We start from the raw sequence: 27763 nt of genomic DNA on the forward strand, positions 1-27763 counted from the left end.
GTTTTTTGTAAAGACAATGTATTTACTATAGACTTTTGGTGGTGTAATGAAAAAGTATTTTTAGCATTACATTGTTATTTGATGGTATTACATTGTCATTTGATGGTATTACATTGTCATTTCCATAGTTAGCATGTTTCATTCTGTTGTGCACATTTATAAGCGTGGTTGTATATGTGTTTGATTTGTTGTTCATATTCCAAGCGTAATTACTAAATGCTACTCTCATTTTTAAATGTTACTCTCACTATACTATTTTCATATGTAGTAATGTCAAAGGGCAAAGAGAAAGTTAGCAGCAGCAAGCAATTTAGGTGGTTGCCACCCATACATGAAATGATACTTAGGATACTTACAGAGGAGGTTGCAAAGGGCAATAAGCCCTCTAGTACTTTTAGGGCCGGCTCCTTTGCTCTTGTAGCGAAGGAGATAACGGCCCAATTCAGGGTTGAGTACCACCCGTCCTATGTTGACAACCGGATGCGAACTCTAAAGACCATGTGGTCCACTATTCAAACTCTTAGAAAGAAGAGTGGATTTGGTTGGGACAAAAATCTGAAAATGATAACTTGCGACGCTAAAACATACCAAGAAGAAGTTATGGTATGACTTCCAACTATATTTTCTTAATATAGATGATAATATATGTTTTTGCCTTTTATATGAAATTTATAGTGTCATTCTTTTTAGGATTCTATTGCTTTTATAAGGTTTTTCAAATATAACTTTCATGTCACCTTAGCTATGTATTATATCTATACATACCTATGTGTTTTCATCTATCTATATGTGTATATGTGTCTGAGCTACAATTTTCTTTGGTTCTCTGTTTGGTTGCTAATAAAATGTTGGGAAAGTAAAGAAAAAATTGATACTTTCTTTTTAAGGTTATTTTTTTAGTGGGTTTTTTTCAGCAATGACTTGGGAATAATAGGAAATTAAGGACCCACTGTTTTCTTTGATCTTTCTATTTGGTTGCCAGGAAAAAGTGAAGGAAAGAAAACAAAGTTTTTGACCAAAAGATTTGTACTTGCTGTTGTAATTTTTTTTTTTTTTAATTGGGCTCTCTCAGCAGTGAAGTGTGCATAATAGTAACACAATGTATTGACTTGCTCAATCCTTATTTGAGAGTTTTCTTGCATTACTTATTTGATTACTGAGAAAATGTAGGAAAAAGTATGGAGTCTTTGCTTTAATTGTTATTTCATAGCCTTTTATATTGAATTTATGAGTGAAGTTATTATTGCATTGTTATATACATTCCTTTCTCCCTTATAGGCACATCGAAAGCATGCAGAATATCTGAACAAAAAAATTGACTTTTATGATGAATTAGCGATTGTTGTGGGGAAGGACACAGCCACAGGTGGCTTTTCTAAGTCCTATGTGGATATTGAAAATGAGTCAGACAATGGGGATAGTGTGGAGTTTGTTGCAGATAATTTGGAGGAATGTGTGGTTGAGAAAGGGAAGAATGTAGTTGAATCATCCACCACTGGGTCAGGAATTTCCAAGTCCCGCAAAAGAGGGCATGCACCTTCTAATGTTGATGATAGTGTGCTGACTGATCTGTCTAATCAGCTGAAGGAAATAGCTGTCACTCTGAAAGAAATCAATCGGGGCCCGGTGGATTACACAACTTTGTACAATGAGGTAATGGCTATGATGGCGGATGGATATAGCGAAGATATGCTCGCTACTGCCTTCGACCATCTTTGTGAAAATGAGAAGACGGCACGTGGATTTTTAGCCAAGAATGCTAGGTTGAGGAAGCTGTGGTTAGATGGTTAGTTGTTCTCACAAATTTGATTTGTTTATTTCATGTTGACTGTGATGGTAGATTTAGGAATTAACTTTTGTTGTAGTATTAGTATTGACCTACCAATGTATTATATATGTACTCTTTTGTATTATTAGGACGATATAATTGTCCAAATTATGTATTTGTACTGTTCAGATACCACGAATAGGTATCATTTTTGTACACCATGGAGGTGTAATGCCAATGGTGAACGATTGATGTGGCTGTTTTTATATAAATATTATGGGTATATTCAAATGATTATGTTTGATGCTGAAGTGGATGATAATTTTTGTACTGTTATAGATATGTCTAGGCAATGCAGGTTCTTGAATTTGAATGATTATTTTTTATGTTGAAGTGGATGATTAGTTTTGTACTGTTACAGGTTTATCTAGATAATGCAGGTGCTTGAATTTGTAACACATTTCATATTTTCCGTAAAATGATCCACAAACCAAACACCGGAATTAACTTTCCGTAAAAAACGAATTTTATTTTTCATAAAATGTTTGACCGAACCAAACATGGGAATTGATTTTCCGTAAAGTATTTTCCGTAAAATGTTTGGACGAACCAAACACCGGAATTGGTTTTCCGTAAAACGATTTCCGTAAAATGTTTGGACGAACCAAACACCGGAATTGATTTTCCGTAAAACGATTTCCGAGACAGCCAAACAACCTGAATACATTTTCCTTTTCCGGAAATTAGCATTTCCGAAAAATATGTATTTTCCGAAAAACATTTTACAACAACCAAACACACCCTAAATGGAAAGATTGGTGGGAGTGAGGAGCAAGCCAAAATTCGGTTTTCCTGTAACTGTGTAACAACCTGTAGAGCCAATTTCGAATAATCATATCTAACTCAATTATGATCAGAATTGTCTTGTTCTTGTGCTCAAATTAAAGCCCTGGATGTCTAGTTTCTGGAAAAATTAACTTCATTCATAGATTCAAAATATTTTAAGAGATATCGATGAAATGGTGAGTAGAGGTCATTTGTTAGAAAATGATTTCAGCACAATTAATATTAATAGGTCTCAAATTAGCTCCCAATCAACATTAAATGGCTCCAATCACTCCCATTTCAGACTTAATTGGTTCCAAATTTATCCTAATTAAAAAATAATTGCACAAATTACTCATTGAATAATTAATGTTTAACTATCTAGTTAATTAGATGTGTGCAACCCTACCATAAAATGTAGTCTTAACCAATCAAATTATGATACATTATCATTCTCAAATTGATTATACTTATAACCAATTGAAATCAATTATTCATAATCACATATAGTTGGACTCAATTTGTGATAGTGCATCTCGGCTATTAGAACTTGATTTAATGATAACTTTCAATCTGATGGTCTGATTAGGGCTTATAACCAGTCGATTTGATCGTTACAACATCAAGATCATTTTGGTAAAATGAAATTAATGATCTAGTGACCAGAATAAAGATGCATATTTTCAAGGTGAAATTACCCTTTTACCCTCCATGTGAGGTTAAATGCGGGTTGCAAAATGGGGTGTCAATACGAGTTCCGAATTGAACTCCCCAAAACAAATTCGGATCTAGCAGAGTCACACCTCCAACGGAAGACATGTAGCTACACGCAAAAACTCCCCCGACAACCATAAGAGGCCAAACTTGAATTCTTCGACATCAAAGCTTGCACCACCATCTTTGAATCTCCCTTAGCCACAGCTCAATCAATACCAACCTCCAAAGCAGATTCTAGTGCATGTGTCGCCGCCATTGCTTCAATCTTGACTGCTGAAAAGGCTTGATTAACTTGTTGTGATAGAGACGCAATTACCAAGCCTTCCTAATCTTGGATTACATATATGATACACAAGATACTTTTTAAAAAAAAAAATTAATTGGTTGAGACCATTTCCTTACACTATAATATGATATGTCAAGGTTTAAATGAAAGATTTAAATTTATAATGAAAAACCAATTGAACAATCCTCCCAAAGTAAAAACCATTGGGAGGCAACTGTTTTAGGCCTCCAAATGTAAAAAGACTCCATAATTTTGATTATGATATCATAATTTTATTTTTATGTATAGCAACTTAAATAAATAAAATATGTTTTATGTATTTTTTTTTCAAGTTGTTTAAAAAAAAAATGGAAGAAACCCTTCTTTTTTTTTTTTTTTTTAATAATCTTTTTCTCTAAAAAGTATCTCTTGACAAACTACTCTCTGTCCCTTTTACCCCTAAAGTCATTATCAAAAGTTATATATATATATATATATATATTTTTTTTTTTTTTTTATTTATTTATTTTTAGAACAATCAAAAGTTATATAAGGTAAATAAGTTTTCTGTATTCTTTATATCTTACGCTTTATATACAATTAAAGTAAAAAACTGCATTATTAATTTGATTTTTATTTATTTATATATATACAAGGTAAAATTTCTACTCTAACTTAATCTAAGTGTATATGTGTGTGAAGCTTCTTCTTGGAGACTTGAACCTCGGCCCTTGCCCCCCACACCCCCACAAACATTTATACTTGTGGAGTGACCACCGCACCAAGGATGCGCGGTGTATTAATTTTATTTTAATCACCCCATCTTTACTTGTTAAGGTTGAAATTGTTGAATATCTAAGTTTAAGTGAAGCTATAATAGTGTTTTAATAAATTAGATTTATTGTTCCGCACTTTAAATATTATTTTATGGAAAAAGTTTGACTACAAACTTGGTTTTAGTCAATAGTTACAACTTTATTCAATATCTTTTTATTTAATGTAAATTTTGGTAAATTTACCATTGAATTATTATTATTATTATTTTTTTTTATAATGGAATTATATTTTCTTCTTACATCTTCCACGCTTACAAAAATTTAAGAAGATAAAAAATCAATAGCTATGTCATCAATCAAATGTTTAAATTTTAAGTTTTTGTAGTCTAAAATTATGCATAAAAAAATAATTTTATGGATCAAATAATAAACAACATTCGATTGATACGAAATTTGATATGCGTGTTAAGAACATAAAGAATATGAAATTTAATAATTAAAATTTTAATATATGTATTTTTACTAAATATCTATGTAGGAGGCATTTCTTTAAAATATCTATTGAAAAAAATAATCCATATAGATATGAAAAATATATAATAAAAAAGGAGAAAATTAAAAATTACTACTAAAAATATATTTTACAATTTCTTCTGTAAAAATAATATTCTAAAAATTAAAATTAACTATATTACAAGAGTAATTAAGTGGATTAGTCATATTATCAATTAAAAAGAATTAGAGATATTTGATTTCAAAAACTTAATTAGTATTTTTGTATCTCGAAAAGTAAGAAAACCATATTTTAAATTATATATATATGTCTATAAATTTATGTGTGTGTATCAAAAGTTAAATAAATACTATTTAATTAATACTTAATTATAAAAATGATCTCCTTAAAGTTGTCACCTTAGGTCCCAAAATGCTTTGAATCGGCATTACTCGTGACTTGGAGTGCCCACTTGAAGATTCATTCTAACAACTTTGATCTAACCAAATTGCAGCAATTTCATCTTGATCACTAGATCTTCAAAACTTTGAATAGGATCTCTTGTTGATGCTTTAAGAAAGCTTGGAAGATCTTTAATGCTTGTGTACAAAACAGGCTCACCAAAAGTCTTAGAAAAAATGCTGTAAATTTGCTTCTATCCGTGGCTTGGAAAACATGAAACCCTATGTCAAATGATTGTGTGTGTATATATATATATATATATATATATATATGTGATATGCAAATTTACATGAACCCCAATTAATTGAGATAAATAAATCTCAATGAGCGAGTTGGAATTAAGTTAGAGTCGACATTCAAAAAACTTGGCTCTTTTCACCACTTGAAACTCTAACCTATCTTGATCTTGAAATATTATTCAATCTCACTTGTAACCTACTAGGTTTACTAGAATTTGGCTATATATGGTCATGGTTTGCCAACCTAGTCGTATGGACTCATCAAAGATCACCATATTTGTAGGAAAGAAAACTTTCCTTCTCTTTTCTTAGTCATAGAAATAAATACATATATTTTTGTACAAAAGTAAAAATAAAATTTAGAGCATTCACACCAGTTTTTGAAAATAAAATAAGCCTTACATTTTGCCAAATTGACCCCCAAAACCTTCCACATTAATCTATGTAAATTGTGTAAAATTCATCCACAACAAAAGTAACCGTGTAAATTTATACATATATTATTCATTTTTCATTTAGTTATTTATTATTTTTTTATGTATGTCGAAGATAGATAAATAAAGAAAGTGAATGATAATTGTTGTGCATGAAGAAAAAATAATAATTAAATAAATTGATATTTTAATCAAATAAATAGATAATGATGATCTTTAAAAATAATTTTGTAATAAAAAAAAGTTCTTCATTCTTATACTAAGAGTGCGTTTGAATACCGTTTATTTTGTTAAAAATGAAAAAAAAAAAAAAAAAAAGTTTCGATTACTGTTCACACATGAACAGTATCCGAATAATACAAGAAGCATTGGTAAAAAAAAAGCCAAAAATGCAAATTCCATAGACGCAAACATAATCCAAACGAGCCTAACACTGTGTTTGGATGGGTAGATTTTAGGAGGGATGGAAAATGTAAGAAGGAAAATAGAGTGGAAAACTGAGTTTTCCTCTGTTTGGGAATGAGAAGAAAATTGGGGGAGTGGAAAATCAGGGAGAAAATTTTCTCCCTAGGCCCACAAATTTTTTCCTCCCAAATCGAGAGGAAAACAAAGGGGGAAAAACTGCACTGAAGCAGTTTTACAGTAATGCCCTTCCAATGACCTGAACGTTCTCTTTGTTTTTTTTTTTTTTTTTTTTTTTTTTTCACGAGATCTGAAATGTTCCTTTTTTTTTTTTTTTTTTTTTTTACGTGACCTGAAACGTTCTTTTTCTTTTTCTTTTTTTCAGTGTGATGTGAACCTTTTTTTTTTTTTCAACATGACCTGATCTAATTTTTATATTATAATAATAAAAATAATAATATAAATTTATATATATGATGTGATAAATTTAATATTATGTAATAAGTACAAATAAATCTATTTCTTACATATTATGTAATAAGGGTATAATAGTCAATTTATATAAATTACATTTTTCATCTTTCCATTTTTCTCTCCAACCAAACAAAAGAGTTTTCCACCCTCCCACTTTTCCACCCCTCCAACCAAACACACAAGAGGGAAAACTAAATATTTTCCATCCTCTCACAATTTTCTATCCTCCCACTTTTCCACTCCTCCATCCAAATGGACCCTAAAAAAAAAAATAAATAAAATAAATAAATAAAAAAAGTCCTTTCCAACTCCAAGAAAGTGCTGGGAACATTGGCTCAAAAAAAGAAGAAGAAAGAAAGTGCTTGGGAACAAACATTTGAGACTACCAGTTATCAGCAAACTTGGGTTGCGTGCAAATTTGTACTACATAAGGACATGTTTGATATACAATTTCAAATTTACAATTTTTTTACTTTTTAAATAACATTACATATATTTTTTTCATTTATACATATTTTAAAAAATTACAAACAACATTACTCAAACTACTTTATCAAACACCTTATAAATTGTTTCTCAAAAGAAAAAAAAAAAAAAAAAAACAAACAAACAAAACATCTCCTAAATTTCCAACAAGTTCAGCCCAATATACTGGCATGGTGGCACTATTAAGTTCCAATTTTAAGTACAAATCTTATTCCAGTAAGACCCAATCGAAATTAATAACGAGTGCAAGGCCAGCCCAAAGACTCTGTTCCAAACTATTTAGAACTGCACAGGACCAAACCAATTAAAAACCGAACTCAGGTCCCATGACTGGCGTCTCTGTAGTGTAGCCTACTTGTCCATCAAACTGTCCTATCAAAATCTGCTATTTCTGACGAAAATCTATTGTCATCATTGCATGCCATACGCAAAGCCTGCAACAGAATGCTTCCATAAATTGCAACTTCCATAACTTTTGCACACCGTCACTTTTTACTTCTTCCTTATTTTGTCTTGGAAACTGGTAAAAAGTACCGCTCAGTTCAGCTTTCAGCGTATTTTTCTGTCTGTTTCTTCGAGCTTTGAGGCTGTGATAATTGTATGTTAGCAATATGGAGAAGCCGAATGGATAACAGCTATGTTCACCAGAACAGTGGGGCCATAGGTTTTACTGTATAGGTCATCCTTCTTCTCTTTTTGGTAACTCGTAAGTGCTCAGTTTAGTCTTCCTTTTATATATATAGCTTCTTTGAGCTTTGAGACTTTGGTAAGTGTTTGAATGTTTCTGTTAGAAATATAGAGAAGCTGGATGGATAGCTATATTTGCACTAGCAGCCAAAACAATAACGCCATAGCAGCAAAGCTGCATATAGAAGATATAAGGAAGCGCAAATTCTCAATCGGTGAGAGTCGTCCAAACCCATTAACTGAAGATCTTCAAAATGCTGTGGCCAACCTCTCCTCCGAGCTCTATACCAAAGATGTCCATTTCCTTATGGAGCTTATTCAGGTCTCTCTCTTTTTGAAGTCTTTTTGTGTGTGCTTGAAGAAGTTTGTTTTGGGTTATGAAAGTTGTTTTATTTTGACGATGATATGTTTGGAACTGTTGGTTTATTCGTGTTGGGTTAGAATGCTGAAGACAACGAGTATTTAGCTGGAGTGAAGCCGACGCTAGAGTTTGTACTGACGACAGCTGATATAACAGGAATCGGTGCACTAGCGACTCTATTGGTGTTTAACAATGAAGTTGGGTTCTCTAAAACCAACATTGATTCCCTTTGTGGCATTGGAAGATCCACCAAGAGGGGCCAGAGGCACCAAGGCTTCATCGGAGAAAAGGGTAAACAACATTTTCTATAGATTTCCGAATTTATTTCATGGTCAATGTTCCATAAATTATAGGGCGACATTTTAAATCTGTGTCTAGTAATGATTGTTTTAGGAGCAAATTTGTTGATAGTTGATGGATTGGGAATTTTTTTTGTGTTGCAAATAAATTCATTTGAGATTTTGTTGTCTTTTTTGCTTGTACATCAATTGTTTTATATCAGATGAGAATGTTTCTTGATATGCATAGTTAGTTTGTGTGTAGGACTATGGGATTTATGTATTTTGTGGCCCTGGGGCTACTCATGAATAAAATCCATGAGTAGTTCTAGGACCACAAATTATTCCACAACTTTTTTGCCACTACTCTAACGTGGTAGATTGTGAGTAGTTAACTATCATTTGAACATGGACTCACAATTTTTCTCTTACCAATCACACTTTGCCACGTCACAGTTGTGGCAAGAAGTTGTGAAAAATTACGTGGTCCTAGACTTTTCTTGGATGGGAGACAGAAAGTCTACACTGTACAAGGTTTCTGTCATTTGTGAGACAGTAATTATCCTTATTACTCAGTCCACCTGTAGGATGTAAATGGGAATTTAACAAAAACTAAAGCTATGGGGTGTCTTGAGGATAAGGTATCCACCTGCTGTGAGAAAGATTATATGCATATGCAATAATTATTGTATCTCAAGAAGGAAGTTTATATTTCTAAAGCACTTAATCCCTTTGTTTAGATAACATCCTTGCCTAAGTTAATGGCACCAATTGTATGCGTTTAGAGCATTAGAAATTCACAAGGAGGATGTCAACAAACTGAAGATTCCAGAAGACTCTGATGCATTATGAGCATTCCATATTGCATTGACTTAATTTTAGTAGTCCTTTAACAAATGAATAGAACAGGTAACATCGGAATAATTGTTGTTATATAAAGTCCACTGTAACAAGTTATGATTTATCCTTCTGTTTTTGTGCAACTAGGAAAAAAGAGAGTTAGTTCCATACTAAACTTATAAAACTGTGTCACCTCCTTGGCCAAATCATGATTCGCCCTGGATTCAATTTGTGGGAAACAGCAAGGAGCTCTCTTTTTTTTTTTCCTAAATGGTTTTGGGAAGGTTGCCCTTAACGGCCTTGGTTTGTGGGGTTGACAAGGTCTTGGGGCTTTGGCTGCCACAGCTCGTTGTCAACATGAAATGACATGTTTTTTAGCCTAAAAGAAAAAGGAACATCTTGTCATGTCCCTTTAGCATGGCCTCATTTAAGAGTGATAAAACGATGTCATTTCTCTCACCTTGGCCATAACTTCACCCAAAGTATGAACAACACTTGCCACTCTATGGTCTATAATCAAGATTGCAGCTATTAGAAATGGAGCATTCATCTTTTGTTACGTTTATGTAGTTTTTTTTTCTTCTCCCCGCCCCCTCAAAATCTTTTCTTCCTTATCATACCTTACTCTTGCTATCCTTTTCAATTTTCATTATTACCTATTTGATAGATGGAACACATTTTATTGAAAATTGTTGTTTAAAAAGTAAAATACATTCAAGGTGACTAATAGGGGACCCATCAGAAATTCACATAATTCTGATAGCATAGGATAGGGACATAGGGTTGGAGTTTTGGAACAAAGTTGAGAGTGGCTGATTGAGCTGAAGCTGAACCAGCCATCTTTTTGTTCTATCCGTCTACATAGAATAGCTTCAATCCTTTGATTGATAAACCTAGTTGGGTCTATAAGTTTTTTTTTTTTTTTTTGGTTTTTTATTCTATTGATTTCTCCTTTGTTTATTGCTAAATAAGGACTGCACTAGGGTTGGCATTATAGATTCACTGAAAATAGGAAACTTTTCAAGCAGACATCTTATCTAAATGAGAGAGGAATCATTAAAAACTAAAAAGAACACTGAAATAGCTGCTACTTGTTATTAGTAATTGATCAAATAAACTCTGACAAAAGCATCATAAGTCGCATCAAAACATTCTGATTTCTTTCCAAATGTGTGTCCGTCTGATCTAAAAGAAGATGAACCTATCTAAACTATGGCATGTGTGTTGGATTGAGGAAAAAAGACATCTGTTTATGTTTTTATTATTTAGAAATTGCCTCATTCGACCATGAATTTAAGTGAAAGGAATATCATGTCTTTGTCTTTTGATGCCCTTTTTTTTCCAAATTGATGAACCCTTCTCACAGCTTATTCTTCTATCAATGTAAATAGTGAATGTCTAATGTTTGACTGTACACATTTGTGATCTCATGTGCAAAACCTGGTTCTTCTTCTAGAAGCCTTGCCTTGTGAATTGAATGTACATCTATCTGTGGACTGGCTTTTCTTGGCAATTAAAATGTCCTGATCAACAAAAAAGAAAATCCTTCTGCAGTGCTTTCACATCTCCATTACCCTACTCATCTAAATGCTCATAGTGAGTCTACAACTGTGGAAATATCTGCTAATTTGATTGGCCTTCTAAGAGGTTCATTACTTGATATTCGCATAACTTAAAGGATGTTGTCAAGATCTCCAATTTTCTGACATAGGGTTTCGGCAACTTACAGGAATAGGATTCAAGAGCGTGTTTCTTGTCAGTGGACTGCCACACGTATTTAGCAACGGATACCAAATCAGGTTCAGTGAAATTCCAAATCCTGATTGTGCCATTGGGTACATTGTCCCAGAGTGGGTTTCCACAAACCCAACTTATTCAGACATCCGGGCCATTTATGGGTCTGGCAAGGCTCTGCCAAATACTGTGATTATTCTCCCTTTAAAGCCTAAGAAAGTGGAAGCTGTGAAGAAACAACTATCAGAAATTCATCCTGAAGTATTGCTATTTTTGAACAAAATCAAGCGATTATCAATACGAGAAACCAGCAGTAAAACTTGCATTGCAGACTCTATTTCTGCAGTTTCTATCTCTACTGAGACTAACCTTGTCTCATTAAAGACTCAGGGAGCAAACTGCCGTGTAGTCCATCTTTCAGTTCAGGAGGAAGTGGACGCGACCGAGACCACATGCCCTTATTATGTATGGAGACAATGCTTCCCTGTAAAACCGAATAATATGGTGGATGCAAGGAAGGATATAAAAGAATGGGTGATATCTCTGGCTTTTCCATCTGGTGAGCGACTGAAGCGGGGGACTTCTTCCACTGGTGTTTTTGCCTTCCTACCTACTGCAATGGTTACTAATTTCCCATTTATAATCCAGGGAGACTTCATACTTACATCTTCTAGAGAAACCATACTGTTGGATAACAAGTGGAACTCTGGAATCCTGGACCAAGTGCCTTGCTCCTTTTGCAGCGCTTTTACTGCTTTTATGAAGTCCACATTGACTGAAAAATACTTTTCTGTTGCTCAAGTACTTCATTTCTTGCCTTGCCAAGTGTGTCCATACAAAGAGCTAAATACAGTGAGGCAATTTATCATGATATTGTTGCAGGAAGAGTGTATTGTTCCTTATGAGACATTTGTTGATGAGAAGATAGTCTTTTGCAAGCCAACTAACGTGATAAGAGTCCTTCCTGAGTTCAGGAAAATCATGCGGCGTATTAAAGAACATGGTGTCCTTTCCCATGCCATTTCTGCTCAGGGGAAGTTTGTGTTGCATAATTCAGTAGACTGCAAAGAATATGACGATTCCTGCAACTTTCTCAAAGTTGCTCCTGCAGGTATTTGTAATGACTGGTATGGAAAATGCATTCAAGAATGCAACCTCACTTGTAGAGCTTCTACAGAAGAGTATGTGGATCTTCTTTGCTTTCTTGCTGAAAAATGGAGATTTATTCCACTAAGGAGTGTCAATAGCATACCCCTTTTCAAACACATTACTTGGAATGGAGAAATAAAGTCATGTAGTTTACAAGCAATTAAGCAGGAACGTCTAAAGATTCATATTGTCTGGGAGCCACAAGAACATGCCTGGCTAAACAAATGGAACCAAGTGATGGGTTGCCCATATGACCGTTTCTTCTTCCCTGATACCTTGGTGGCTGCTCTGGTAGGGTGTGAAAGACAATACAACTTGAAGCAATGGTTTATCAAATACGTGGGTTTGGTAGTCACTACTGTTTCTAAATATTGTTCACAACTTGGTTGTTTTCTTGAAATAAAGAAAGACCCAAAACTTGTTGTCTTGTTTTCTCATTTCATGTATCATACATGGTTAAGAAACTACATTCGAGAGAGAGAGATTTGTAATGTTTTTCATTTCATGCCAGTCGTGGATGAATGTGGAAATGTGATTTTGTGCAAGAATACTCTTGTTCTGGCTTCCAGTAGCAAATGGATAAAACTGTTTGGATCTAATCCATTTACAAAGGCTAATTGCAAGTATGTTGAACTTGGGGTGGTATATGCTGAAGCTGCCGAATTTGCTGGAGAATGCACTCCAGCAAATGAACTATTGCAATTTTTCAAAAAGCATGGAAAAACTTCTGATTTGCCAGACATAATACCTCAGGACATGGCGTTGCAAGTTGCTTCTAGTCAACTAACATGTGAGGAGGCTTTAATGCTTCTGGCCTGGATCCAAAATTTGAGAGCTAAGAAATATGGATTACCTATAAGGTTCATCCAAAGCATACGGAACGGGAAATGGGTTAAAACATCTTCAGGATTTAATACTCCTTCCCAGTGCTTTCTTTGTGATGGAACTGAGGTATCAACTCTCTTGGAGATGGGAAGAACTCTAAAGGTTTTATCAGATATTGATGAAGCGTATTATATGGACAGGATAAGAGCTTATAAATATGAGTTGATTTTCATTGGAATGCGGATTGGTTCTGACGATATGTATCAGCTTATCAGTGACCACCTTAAGCATCTTGCTTCCTCATCAATGAGCAAACCTTTTGCAATTTTGCTGCTTAGATTTATAAGGTACTCAAATCACCAAAATAAACTTGATGAAGACTTCTTAAAATCTGTGAAAGCAGGGAAATGGTTGAAGACAAACCAGGGGTATTTGACTCCTCCAGGAACTGTCTATCTGATGCCTGATATGGTAGATGGTTTTGTACAAATTACAGATCTGCATGTTGTTGACAGAAGATACTATGAAAACCAACTTGATTGTTATGAGGAGGAGCTAAAGTTTCTGGGTGTTGTCATCGATCTGGAAGATGTTTATAAACAAATACCAGAGCACTTTCAATTTCCAAAAGATCTTTCAATTTTGACAAAAAATAGTGTTTTTCTGTTGCTTGGATGCATCCAGCATTTGGGGCTTGCAGGTAACAATTTTGTGCAGAAAATTAAAGACCAACCCTGGATGAAAACTAGCTCTGGTTTCAAATGCCCTTCAGAGTCCCTTCTGCCAGGTCTTAATTGGGACCACTTATTGAATATTGTTCCTTTGCCTGTTGTTGATGAAGAATATTATGGAAGCAGAATTGGTTCATACAGAACTGAACTTGAGGCAATTGGGGTGGTTGTAGATATAAATGGAGCATGTAAAATGCTTTCCTTTACACTCAAGTCAACATTGTCTTCAAGCAGTTTAACCAGCACCAATGTGTTCTCCTTACTCAACTGCATCAGGTGCATGAATAAGATAATGCAGACACAATTACTTGATATAATTAGCTGCTTGTCAGGGGAGAAGTGGTTGAAGACTTGTCATGGCTATAAATCTGCCCCAGAATCTATTTTGTTTGATCAGAAATGGGGAACAGTCTCCAAGTTCGTGGACCTTCCTTTCATTGATGAGGCTTTCTACGGTCTCTGCATCCACTCATATAAATGTGAATTGAATATGCTTGGCGTTGTGATTAATTTTAGTGAAGGGGCTCATTTTGTTGCAAGAGGTCTCAAGTTGCCAAGAGAAACAGCATCTTTAGCACCAGAGGGTGCTCTCTCACTGCTTCAGTGTGCCACATCCCTCAAAAAAAGTTGCAAGTCAACTGACCACTCTACATTTAAGATTTTGCTCAACAAATTAACAGGAAGCAAATGGCTAAAAACACACATGGGCTACAGGTTCCCACAAGAATGTCTCCTGTTCAATCCAGATTGGGAATGTTATTTAACACCAAATGATGGGCCTTTCATTGATGAGAAGTTCTATGTAACTCTTAGTTCTCTGGAAAAAGAAGATCTAAAAGCCATAGGTGTGAAGGTGGATATTGAGGAAGCCTGCAATCTTATTTCCCATGCTCTTACATCCCATGTTCAAACTTCTGCTGTCAGGAGAATCTACAGATTCCTATACAAATTTAATTGGAATCCACAGATGCAGGACACACGTTCCTCTCAGTTATGGATCCCAGATCAACAAATGGGTAAAGGAAAATGGGTGGAAAATTGGCGTTGTGTACTCCATGACCAGAATAATCTATTTGACACTCGTCTGCATGCTCTTGATAAATACTATGAGAAGGAATTGCTACCTTTTCTGTCAAGGGCTTTTGGGGTTTGCGAAGTTCCTTCACCATATGATTATTTAGATATCTGGAATATCTGGGAGGCTTCGCATCAAGTTTCCACTGCTAAGCTAAGCTCCTTCTTCGGGCAAATATCAGAAAATTGGGAAAACTGGGATTCTGACACTAGAAGTATCCTCAAAAGACAGTGCACCATGCTTCCAGCGGCCAATACTTCAGGAGCAGTTCAGTTTGTGATGAAAGAAGAAGTTTTTATTGCTGATGATTTGCAGTTGAAAAATTTATTTATTGAAGCTAGTGAAAATCCACTGTTTGTATGGTTCCCACCAAAGTGTTTGTCATCTCCAGCTAAATTGCTAGAAATTTACACGAGTCTTGGTGTTCGAAAAATATCTGAAGCTGTGAAGTTTGACCTACATTGTACTTTGTCTGCAAGTAAAATTATTGATGATACAGATTCCCTGATTGGGAAAGCTTTGATCAAGTTGGTGTTGGCCTTCGCAAATATGCCAATGGAAGAAAAACACAAGACTGCAAAATCTCTCCTTGAACTCTCAGTTTATGGCACGGAAGACCCAATATCAGTCCGGTATGCCTTACAGTTACCTTTGCAGAAAAGGAGGCTAGAAGTAGAAATTAAAAAAATGGTGCTTTGGGAGAAGAACTCACAGAGACTGCTTGTCAATAAATCAACCTGGAATGAAGGAAAGAAAGATATAAAATTCATTGCTTCTTTTGCACGAGCCATCTTGGAAGCAGTTCTACCTAACAGTGTGGATCAAATGGACACACTTTGCAGAATGATCCAAATGGGCATGGCACTTGGGTTAGAGGAAGATGCAGTGGACTACCTGCTATGGACAGAGAATTTGGAACTATCTGTTGAGGACAAGGAATTCCTTGATCGTTCATTTCCCTCTGGTAAGTCCTCTCCTGTTTTGGGCAAGCGCCTGTCTATGAACCCCTTATTGCCTTCAACTCCAAATGGTTCAGCCTGTAGGAGGCGGCTTTGACAGAAATGGAACTAAATTTCCTTTTGCTTTGTATGAAATGTGACCGACTGTAAATAGAAATGGAACTAGACTTCCTTTTGCTGTATGATATGTGACTGACTGTAAATATAATAATGCAACATGTAAGATATAACCAAGTAAATGTTCTCAACTTCGCTGTAATGGAAGTCCTTTTGGTGGTTCTGTATATTGAATACTCTACAACTGTTGTCTTGTAATCGCAGGAACGACATAATGTGCAAGTAACCGTAGCTGTACTTTATTATGGATAGATTGAAGAAGCATGTTCTTTGATAGGCACCTTGGCTTTGACTTATAGTAAAAACTGAATTGACCATAATTTAAACTAAAATGCCTGTGGGAGGTGATAGCCTCAGGTTTGCTTTTCTACTGTTTAGGGTGGTGATTTTTCTTACCTCAAAAAATAAAAAAGGAGTGGTGATTTTGATCATGTAATTGATAACCATGTTTAATGTTGGTAATTTTGCTACGATTAGGCCTTCTTCAATCCTGCAGTACATGATGATCCTTGCCTAGGCTTTAATGTCTTTCATGTATCTTTAAAGGTCTATGGCTTGTGGAAGTGAAAACGTTGTGCATTTTTTATTTTTATCCTAGATTGTTTCTATAGCTTGACGCTAGCAAGGATGATTTATCAGCAATGTGAGAATTTATCATAACCTTTTTCCTAGCTACGTTTCTATGTTCGCTTGTCGTTCTTACTATATCAATTGGATTATTTACACTATTGTGAGAACCTTTGGGCGAATATAACAATAATTCCCGTACCCATATTAATCAATAATTCCCGTACCCATATTAATCAAGCCTTTTGGGGAGGCAAGCTCAACTTATAGTCTTATACTACTCAAAGCTCAAACCTCCAGAAAGCAATAGGAGTGGTTGCAGATCTTGTTTGCTTTGATGAAAAATCTTATGCGAAAATAATTGTGTTTCCCTATTGTTGGTAGCATTAAAAAAATGAAACAAAATTATCCATGGTTAATGAAAAACCCTATTAAAAGTATTATTTGTTTTTTAGAGGAGGTTATCTACTACAACTTTTCGAAAAATAACTCTATCTCACATCGCACAAAACAAGAGAAGCCAAAAGATAGTTTTCTAGTTTATTTTCAAGTTCGCTACCAACACAAGAATGAAAATTAGATAGTTTTTCCAAAAATACTTTCTGAAAAAATAATTCATTTTTTAGAAAACATAATATTTAATGTTACACCAAATCTTAATTACAAAAACCGAACGGCCAAAGACAACTTTACAAATATGGAGTGAAGAAGCTGGCTTTCCAGTGAGGGGCCAAAGACTTCTCGAAGCTACAAATTTGCATCAAATTTTTTGCCTGATTCAACGTGGAAACAGCCTTAGGATTAAGGTAACCTGGTTTTGACAAACAAGAATGCTCCCCCTGTTCAAAGGGGGTCCCACCTCAGAGAACGGTTGTTGGGTAAATGTGACAACGGCTTTGTCCAACAGATTTTCTTGTCACTTGAATTTTTCTCATTAACCCAGACAGATTTTGAGAGAGAGAGATGCAAAGATTTCGTTATTACTCGGATTTTCAAGCATATTTGTTTTTAACCTAATCTTGTCTTCCACAATGCAGCCGAAATGCTACATAATATTAACTTGGATAAATTACAATGTAAACCCAATAATTTAAGGATGATTAAACCCAACACTTACAAAAACATTTCAATTCCTAACCATAAACCCATTACACATGATGACATTAATAGAAAATGCTTAAACAAAATGACAGTTTGCACTGAAGCAATGTTCAAAGTTTTTGCAACAAGGCTCCCACAACAATTTTCTATCAAAAGAGAAATACTGAAAATACCCTTGACAGAATAAGAAACATAAAAAACAACAAAGTACCACATCTTCCCCTGTTAACAACCTAGCAAACGAGATCAACTTGCACAAAATAATATTTTTAGCAAGCTAAAAGAGCTGCCGAGCTCCAATAATAGCAAAGCCAGTCCTTTGCTCTGATTTTGCATCGCAGGCTGCCCTTACTTGGGGTTATGAACATTTTATCTTGTAAAAAGAAAAACATAATGAGTAAGGTTAGTCCACTATATTTTACATGCTAGTATCATTCTCCTAAATGGAAAACGTTTGCAAATGTCCCATTTAGATCCATTGGTTTAAGATATATTTTTGAGGTAGATTTGCAGAAAAGTAGAAAGTTCCTTTGTAGTTCTATCATGTCTTATAGTGGATAGGTGTGGCATTTTAAACCAGATATGAGGTCCACTGCAGCCCTTAAAAACCGTTGCTCTACTTTTCAATATTTTCATATGCCTCAGAGCAGAATTGAGGAAAAAAAATGCACATAAGAAAATTGGATGAACGAACATTTTGAGGCACTTTCAGCAGTCATGATCACACATTAGAATAACTGAGAAACAACTCCATAGTGAATAACATTCCAAATATCACTTTTTACCAAAGCAAACTTGACAATTCTGCCCTCTATAGTATAGAGGTCACAAACTAGATAATTTTTTTGATAAGTAAAAAAAAAAAAAAAAGTCACTTTCATCAATATGTTTGTCATTCCACAATCTAGATATGTTCATCAGAAAACACCTACCTCAGCTCAACAGTCCAATCCATCTTGTCTTCTATGAGTCCCATCTGTAGTCTGGTAAGCACAGAGTAGAGTTTTTGCGACACTTCACCTATACCTTCATTTTTATATGATACCCTGACAAAGAAAAGATTACAAGTATGAGAATAATATTCACTATTTCTCTACAATTGATTTGATCATGTTACAATAAGCCACTTTCATCAATATGTTTGTCATTTACACAATCAATTATTTGCACAAGCTTATATTAGAAGGAAATTATTGTCCCGGTGATCAAAGTCTGACCAGGCCAAGAATTTATTTTTTTTTATAGGTAAAAAAAAAATAAATTCTTGGCCAAGAATTTATTGAAAACGGTGGTCAAACTTTCATTATTATATTAGTACCTTTTGCCCAAATATGTAATGCTGCCCACTGGTGAAACAACCACAGCTGTTCCCGTACAAAATACTTCATCAGCATCAAGCAATTCATCTACTGCTACAGGGCGTTCCTCTACCTGCAAGCCCATTATTGTAATCTAGCTAGTAGAGAAAAGCCATAAATTGTGGCACTGAAGGACTAATGCAACAGAATTCAGCAGATATCAGTGATTCTGATAAGTTGGTTTAAGTTATGTAACCAATAATGACAACCAACTAATTAAGATATCCCTTTTAGAGGTCCAAGTCATGTCAGCATAAAAATTATTCCACCAGTATGCATATAGATAAAGAACACTGACTCATACTTGGAGTGGAGCTAAAGTTATCCCAAGGGTAAAAATAAAGGCTCGAACTTTACCCTGTATATAACATGTAAATTCATAAACAGAGCATGTAATCAAGCCCTTCCAGGACATGGTTATAGATATTTTGGAGTTGAAAGGGAACGGCTTTGGAGGTGTGTAATTTATGCAAAATATGAAGTATGGGGGGTCAAACAACTGAGGTAGTTAGGGGATCACATGCGGATCAAAACCAAGGATGACACAATGATTATATTGGTCAGTCAAGGAGCTCAGTGCCCCAAACAGGACGTATGCCATCTAAAATGTGGGACATAGCAAGAATTCTTACCCCTCCTTTCAATAAATAATAGTAGTACGAAATAAGTAGCATTATTTTGGCATGTACAGTCAGTAAAGAATATTGACAAGCTAAATAACAAATGAATGATGACTAAATTATGTCTTTCAATCACATGCTCATCAACATCCATCACTACTTACTGAATACCTGAAACCCTTGGCTACGAGCAACATCAATTATACTCTTTCTTGTAATGCCTGGTAGAATTGTCCCTTTTATTGCAGGAGTGGAGATAACATTATCCTAAGGGCACATGAAAATGAGAATATGTTAGCTGTAACTGCCCTTAATGACATGGTTCTTCTTCACAGTTCAGATGATTAGAAACAATATTAGTCTTGCAGTTGCTTGTCTATACAATAGGGTGTATAGCATTTAAAGAAAAAATAAAAAGATAATGTAGATGCATAATTCTGCAACTGGGAGTTGATATTTAATGAAACAAATCATAATCATAAAAGGAACAATAAAGACCAGCTAAGTCATCGATCATTATACCTTCACAACAAAAATGTTGCAAGATGAAACCTCCTCTAGATATCTTTTGTTGACACAATCGAGGTATAGCACATCAGAATAACCTCTGGCTTTTGCAGCAGATTGAGCCTTCAGAACCTAGAAAAATATTTTAATGAAAAGAGATAATTTAGCCACTAAAAATTTCCTGAGTTCCATAAACCAAACAAATACTGGCTGGTAATGGGTAATTCAGGCAGCATGCTGCCCACGCATGGCTGGCACCTGGTTGAGTTCAATCAAAATGCTCAAATTAAAAGAAAACCCATAATTTTCATTTGCCCATCTGTATGCACAAAAAAGCCTTCTTCAAATCATAGCTTTAAACGAAAAGAATTATTACACCTAAATTGACATAGATACTGCTTCTGGAACCTTGATGCATTTTTTTTTAATCCAGGTTACACATGCACCCAGTGCGTTTTGAACCCACAACTTGATGGCAAAACTATTTGATGGGAAGAGAAAAAATATCCTCTCTAGAAGGCTAAGATTACGGCAAAGCCCAAGAAAAAAAATGTCCATGATAGATAATTAGTTCAATATTTTATTTTATGTATTATTTGGTTTTTCTAGAGGCTAAGGTATTTTCTTAATTTTGTAATTGTCAGTTGTGGGTCATAGTTTTGAGCCTTGGGTTCTATTGTATTAATAGGGAAGTCTTATTTAATTTATGGACTTTCATTTGTGGGCTTTGGTCCAATTCAATTAAGAGTTTGTTTCCTAATCAAAGTAGGAGTTATAAACCAACTTGGAGAAAGTTAAAATCTATAATTTATATAATGTACTCGAGTAAAAAGAGAGATAATTAATAGAAAAATTAAGTGTTATCAATATTAAGGCATGTTGCCCTTGGTACGTTCTTTTATCCCATTCTATTCTTCTTTAGCACTCCATCATTATTCACAATACCATTCACAGATCACAATACTATTCACATGCATTCTTTACACCCTGATAGGCCTTAACCCCAAACCTCACCCTCCATTGAACACTTATAAGGGGAGTAGTGTGCCAGTTGAGTTAGAGCTCATTGGCCACACTTTACACTACTATTCACATGCATTCTTTACACTATAGTTAATAACATGAGGAAAAATTCAATTTTAGTTCCTCCTCACCTCTTTTGTAATTTTGAATCAAATATTTTCATTTACCTACCAAAACCCTAAATTCATTCTTAAACAGTTAAACCCTAACCCTTCTTCTTCTAAAGTTCTAAACCATAGAATCCCAAAAAGAATTCTCCTAACCCTAAAATCACCAGAAATACATGCCAACAGATCCACTCCAATCTGTCCTACGTCATAACCTCACCTCCCACCTTGTTCTTACAAAGAGAAAAGGTGTGATGAATAATAAAATTACAAAAAATAGTGATGAAAATAAGACAGCTACAGTTTGAAACCATACAACCATTTAACCTTGACAGGATTTTTACCCCCGCATAGATATAAACATATAACAATTAAAGCAAGGCCAACTTACTGCAGCATAGTTCCCTATGGTCTTTACACCCCCAGTACCACCAGGAGTTGCACGATGCAATTCATGCTCAACAATCAGATGGATTGGTGCCACACCTTCCTGGCATCAGACAGATAAAAGATATTACATCCAGTAATTGCAGGATGGGAACAAACCAAAACATTAAGACAACATATCTACATAAGGGAATAAATCAAATATGATCACCAAGATCAAGAAACATAGAAAATCATGCACAAACAAATAAAGCAAAAAACTACTACAAATAATTGATTCTCTTGCATAAGCAGTAGAACATAAAGTGATAGTCCCATGGCCCCTAGTTGCCAGAAAGTACTTGCAAGTTATAATCACCAATTTCAAATCCCCATGGGGAGAGCTTGGGTTCAAATCCTAGGAGTGTTATCCCCTTAGACCCTTTACCTAGCACAGAAATCACCATATTTCAAATTCAAATTAAAATGAAACATGTTTTCAACTCCATAGCTCTGTTTTAACAAAAACTGAGATATGAAACAGCTTGGCAAAATTTTGATATTAGCACCACTTGACAAGGAGCAAATAATTTTAAATTGAAGATTTTTTTTTTTTTTTTTTGGGTATGTTAAAGCAACTCCCGCAACCATATGGGATTGAAGTGCAATCACCCTTCAATCATTTTTTATGGGAGGAGTAGCCATTTAGTCCAAAGATCATTTATGTTAATTGAAGAATAATGCTGACAAATAGAAGAATATGGTTATATAAAATTTTTAACAAAAGTTCATCCAGGAAAAATTTTGCCAGTGGGGAAATGTACTCGCAATTAGACTACTTGAAAAATGAAAACAATCCAAAAGGCTGAATGTCATGTCAACTGTGAAATGATTCAATCCCAAAAATCATTATGCTTAACTATTTAACTCTTTTTCCATATAAAGGGACCAAGAGATGCATCGTAGACAATTTTGCAATTCATTGGTCACCTCACTGATCTTTCTCTAGCCACAAGCTTCCAACATGATCAACTGGCCAGTGAGACATGGACATAAATTGGTATCCTAGTTACTTGTACACATAAGTCAACCTATTGACAGGTCATTGATAGTTTTAAAGAAGGTAGAAATCAAACTGATAAACCATATCCTTGAAAGTATTAACCAATGACCCGTTGATTCAGTTGGCACCTCCTGTCGACTCCAACAGTGCTGTCAAGGGTTCATAAAGAGTTGGACAATAATTTGTCATAGAATTCTCTGCTATGACTCATTATTGGCAACATCTCATAAGAATTTCCACACACAACATCAAACTAATTATATTACACAGTGCAAGAAAGGCATAATTAGTAAAGTATCAAACTGTCTTTCTTTTTTTATTGGTAAGTTTCACAACAGCCAATATGACTTTAGATAGAATAGAAAGGAGGAAAAGAAAACTTGTGGCAAACCCTAACTAATTTGTTGAGGTTCAATAGCTGACCCCAAGAATTTGGGATCAAGGCTTGTTGTGGTTGTACACAAACAACAAATGAGTTTTGAACCCAAGACCTCACTCACAACCTTGATCTTACAAGGGAGGAAGTTCCGTTTGAGCTAGAGCTCATTGGCGTAAAGTATCTCAAAATTATTCATATTATATCTTTAACAAAATTATGCATCCCAAAAGAAAGTAATGAAGAAAAACAAGGGATAAGACATCGAAATAAAAGTGATAACAATATCGTGAAGTGGCAACATAATCGGGTAGATATCACTATGCACCTAAAGATTACAAACCTTAAAATAGTTGCCAACAGGTGACACATAAATCAGAAAGGTATACTCTGGAGCAGGTGCAAGGCCAAGAACAGCTCCACTCCCCATTAGCAATGGCCTGATGTACAAGGAACCTTTACCTGGAGGTGGAACCTGAAAATGAGACATTAAATACTTACCAATCTGACATGTACTGCCAATCATTAACAAACAGGATATACTAAGATTTAGGTAGCATTTTACCCAACGTTTGTTTGCTAAAACAGTGGCCTTTACAGCTTCCACGAATTGTTCAACTGTTGGTGATGGCATGCACATCCGCTCTGCTCCCTGCCTCATCCGTATTGCATTTTCCTCCGGACGAAAAAGTAGAATATTACCATCTTTTGTCCTATAGGCCTTCAAACCTTCAAATAATCCCTAGAGACAAAAGCGAGAGAAATTTGGGGGGTGGGGGGGGGGTGGGGGGGGGGGGTTGTCATCAGAACTGATGCAACTGAAACAACAATGAAAAATAACTAGGACCCTAAGGACGAATGATGATAGAGCGTCATTAATATACATACAAATAAATTTGATTATATTAAGTATCCACAAATTTGATGTTTATCTAGCTAGTCCAAGATTGGATTATCCAAATATTCAATCAATAGAAGCATTCCAACTCTTCTAATCCCTTCTTGTATTTGTTCTTTCAGTTCATGTCCAAAAACAGTGCAGAGGTCATTCAAAATTTACCAAAACACTTGTAAATTTTCTGTAGTATCTATCTCCTTGTTCATCATAGAAGGGCTTACTGGAATAGTCCCGGAAAGAGATTATATTAGAGAATCTAAATATTTTATAAACTAGTGTTGAATTCCTTAGCTACTTTGTTTAATACAAATAATAGGGAAAGTGTAGTTGCATGCAAACAAATTGAAAACGCCACATATACCAGTGACACTCAAGTCCATCAATTAAGCCACTAAGTATGGGGCTTTCATAGGGTGGTTGGTGCTCAGCTCCTATGGAGAGACCTATGGTGTCTGATTGCAAGAGATAAAGAGGCAAAAGTGCCTGATTATTTGACTGTGTAGATGTTACCCTTCATTGGCACCCAATTTTTATTCGAGATGCACATGATTGGGAATTGGAATCATTTGATTCATTTTTAGATAATTTGTACTCCGTTTAGTTCTTCTAGTATCAAGAATAGGATGGCTTGAAGTTTGCCTAAGGCTCAGGGATTTAAAGTTAGCACTTTCTACCATGCTTTGCAAACAAGTGGGGATTCCTCTTTCCCCTGGCGAGCTATTTGGAGAGCTCCACCTCGGGTTGGTTTCCTTATGCGGGTGACTTTGAAAGACAGGCTCTTAACAACTGATAATTTAAAGAGACGGGGCTTGTTCTTTCTGATTGGAGTAGCACATGTATGTCGGGGAGACAATCGATCACTTAATTCTACATTGTTGTATAGGGTTTCATGTGGTGTCTTCTTGGTGTGAATTGGGTGTAGCAGTGGCCTAGATGGGTATCAGTTTTGCTGTTGTATTGGGCTGGTCTTCCTGTTAAGAACAACAGATTGGAAATTTGGAGTGCAATTCCATCATGTTTGATGGGGACTGTTTGGAGAGAGGAATTTTCGCATTTTGAAGATAAAGATTACTCAGTACCCCAACTTAATTCACAGTTAACAGGAACTTTTTTTTTAATAAATTACAGTTAACAGGAACTTATTCGCATGGAACCATGCTTTCTCTCCTTACCCTGACTGCGGTTCTAATTTATTGTCTTTTCGAGATAGCATGTTTCTTTGTTGACTTGTTTTTATTTTTTTCTCTGTTTGAGTGCTCCATAGTATACTCCTTAGGTACTACAACCTCTTTTTTTTCAGTTTAATGAAATTTTTACTTTTTTACTGATAAAGGAAAAAATGTTCCATCAGAATTTAAATAATTATGTAATTCATAAGAATGAATAGTAGGATAATAAATATTTAAAAAATAATAATAATAAATAAATAAAAAACATGAATTCCAAAATTCCAGTAAACATTTTGCATTAATAGCTGATACCCAAAACTCCAAAACTGATATAATATGATTCAGTAAAGACAAGATGGGATAAGCCCATCAAGGTTTAAGTTCTAACCTGCCCATAATTCAAGACTCCAGCTGAAGGGTTCATTTCAATGTTCCCAAAACGCTGTAATTCCCCTTTAGAGAAGTCCCCCCCTCGAGCACATTTCATGATATACATATAATCAGTAGGGAGAAACGCAAATCCAAGGTTGTCCCAGTCCATGTCAACTAATTCAGCCGTTTCACTATAGTTGTTCAACAAAAAAATATCAATATACCCAAAAAAAAAAAAAATTCAACTCAGAGAGCAGCATACGCGTATTTTTTAAACTTCAATCATTACATAACTGTTACATGTTAGATTAATTCTTTAATTCTTGAATTACATTGGGATAAACCCCAAAACTAAAGTCAGCAACTTTTGTAAATATTTTAAAATTTAAATAGTTTTAATTTATGTCATTTTGAATAACAAGAGGGTCATTCTGAAAATGTATATGTTTGCACCACAAATCATTTCAAAGCCCAAAAATTTAGATAGAGAGAGCAAAAATTTTAAAAAACAAAAATAAAGTAGAGAAAAGTGCCTGTAAGTATCAGATAAAATGGCATCACGCTTGAATAGAGAAGAAGCCGCTTGAACATTTCGAGAAGCAAGAGGAAGCCTCTTTTGGAGCTGCAATAAATGAATAAAGTCAAAAAAAATATATTTAATTTTAATTATCCCCAAAATAAAAATCAAAGAGGAAAGGGAAAAGGGGTACCTTGAAGTTGAGAGAGGAAAGTGTATTGTCGGCGAAGGGTAGTGGTAAGGAATTGAGAGGAGGGGAGGAGGGGCAGCGGCGGGAGGGGCATAGGAGGTAATTTGGCTGAAGCCCTCCCAAGGCGGCGCTTCTCTCCATTTCTCTTCTTTCTCTCTCTATCCAACGGCTCTGTTGCGTGTGTGTGTGTGTGTGTCTCTCTCTCTCTGTGTAAAAGGGGGCAATGTAGTAGGGTGCAAAGGTAAGAGCGTTTTTTTATTGTGAGCTAGGATTCTCAATCCAAAGGGATACTGCTTGCAGTTTTTGTTTGCTGTTGTTAAATGCTGACTTTTATAAAACCTAGCTACTTAAATAGATAGATTCTACGCCTACCAAGCCTGCCAAACCCCCCGAATGATGAAAATTCTAAGCTTATCAAAAAAATAAATAAAAAATAAAAAAGAGGAAAATTCTTCGAACACAACTTTTGTTACGACTGCTTGTAAGCCATCATGAGTAGCAAAATTGTGGACCCATCATTTTTATTTCACCAATCACAATATGATACTGAATAAATTGTGACAAAAATTCTAACAAAAATTGTAATTCGAGCGTTACTCCCTGTTATTTATCAGTTTAATGAGAATGGCCGTGCTCAACATAAATGTTTTTTCTTTTTCTTTTTTATAATTTGTAATAGTTATAATAAATGAAATAAAAATGAGATTTGAGAGGAAAATGAAATGCCCTCAATTTTTATTTTTAAAGTATGTAGCAAAGCACTATTGTTCCTATTTAATGTTTTTCTTATCATACTTTGAAATACGTGTGATAATAGGAATACTACAAATTTTATTATAAAATATTTACAAACTAATGTGTCACTAATTACAAAAAAATAATTTAAACATTCATTTATTATGTTTTTTAATCCACCAACCACATCCATTGTCATATTAATTTATAAAGATTACATGGTAAATTTTGTAATATATTTATCATTTTATTTGAAGTATTATATAAATAGTTAATTTATTAAATTCATTATCATATTAACTTATGCCTATAGGATAAATGGTACATATTATTATGGAAATATGTTAAAGCTACTAACTATTTTACTACAATCCCTCAAAAAAAAAAAAAAAACTATTTTACTACAAAAATTTTATAAATAATGTGACAATGAATGTAATTCATGATGCATTAACAACATAAGACACATCATCTTAATATTTGTGCTTTATTATAAGTATTTATAGGATGGGTTTACTTTTCTTTATAATAATTTTTTTTTTTTTGTGTGCGGAGAAAACAGTGTTAACATTTAAACAATATATCAAAGCTTTAGAATAAATACTTTAATATGTTTCTTTATGAAGGGAAGATGTGTGCATGTAGATTAATGGCATTTGATATAATGACTTCATGTGTTGGTTGTTTTCATAAATAA

The 27763-nt window shown here is 34.6% G+C and overlaps 3 protein-coding genes across 3 annotated transcripts; 2 read left to right on the forward strand and 1 right to left on the reverse strand.

Moving 5' to 3' along the window:
- The first annotated feature begins 270 nt into the window (after positions 1-270).
- LOC126689897 (uncharacterized) lies at positions 271-1791 on the forward strand. Its single transcript, XM_050385061.1, has 2 exons — positions 271-603; positions 1279-1791. The coding sequence occupies exons 1-2, from the start codon at positions 271-273 to the stop codon at positions 1789-1791; spliced, it is 846 nt and encodes a 281-aa protein (XP_050241018.1).
- A 6358-nt stretch (positions 1792-8149) lies between these two features.
- LOC126689898 (uncharacterized) lies at positions 8150-16077 on the forward strand. Its single transcript, XM_050385062.1, has 3 exons — positions 8150-8350; positions 8470-8680; positions 11219-16077. Exons 1-3 carry the CDS (start codon positions 8150-8152, stop codon positions 16075-16077), a joined length of 5271 nt encoding a protein of 1756 aa, XP_050241019.1.
- A 1717-nt stretch (positions 16078-17794) lies between these two features.
- Positions 17795-26660, reverse strand: LOC126732964 (branched-chain amino acid aminotransferase 2, chloroplastic). Its single transcript, XM_050436050.1, has 11 exons — positions 26335-26660; positions 26158-26246; positions 25641-25815; positions 23751-23927; positions 23529-23660; positions 21772-21870; positions 20266-20382; positions 19915-20010; positions 19084-19196; positions 18698-18811; positions 17795-18138 (listed from the first exon to the last, which is right to left on the reverse strand). The coding sequence occupies exons 1-11, from the start codon at positions 26470-26472 to the stop codon at positions 18135-18137; spliced, it is 1254 nt and encodes a 417-aa protein (XP_050292007.1). The 5' UTR covers positions 26473-26660; the 3' UTR covers positions 17795-18134.
- Between the last annotated feature and the right edge of the window lie 1103 nt (positions 26661-27763).

The sequence above is a fragment of the Quercus robur genome, chromosome 6, assembly GCF_932294415.1.
Source record: "Quercus robur chromosome 6, dhQueRobu3.1, whole genome shotgun sequence".
NCBI classification, from domain to species: domain Eukaryota; kingdom Viridiplantae; phylum Streptophyta; class Magnoliopsida; order Fagales; family Fagaceae; genus Quercus; species Quercus robur.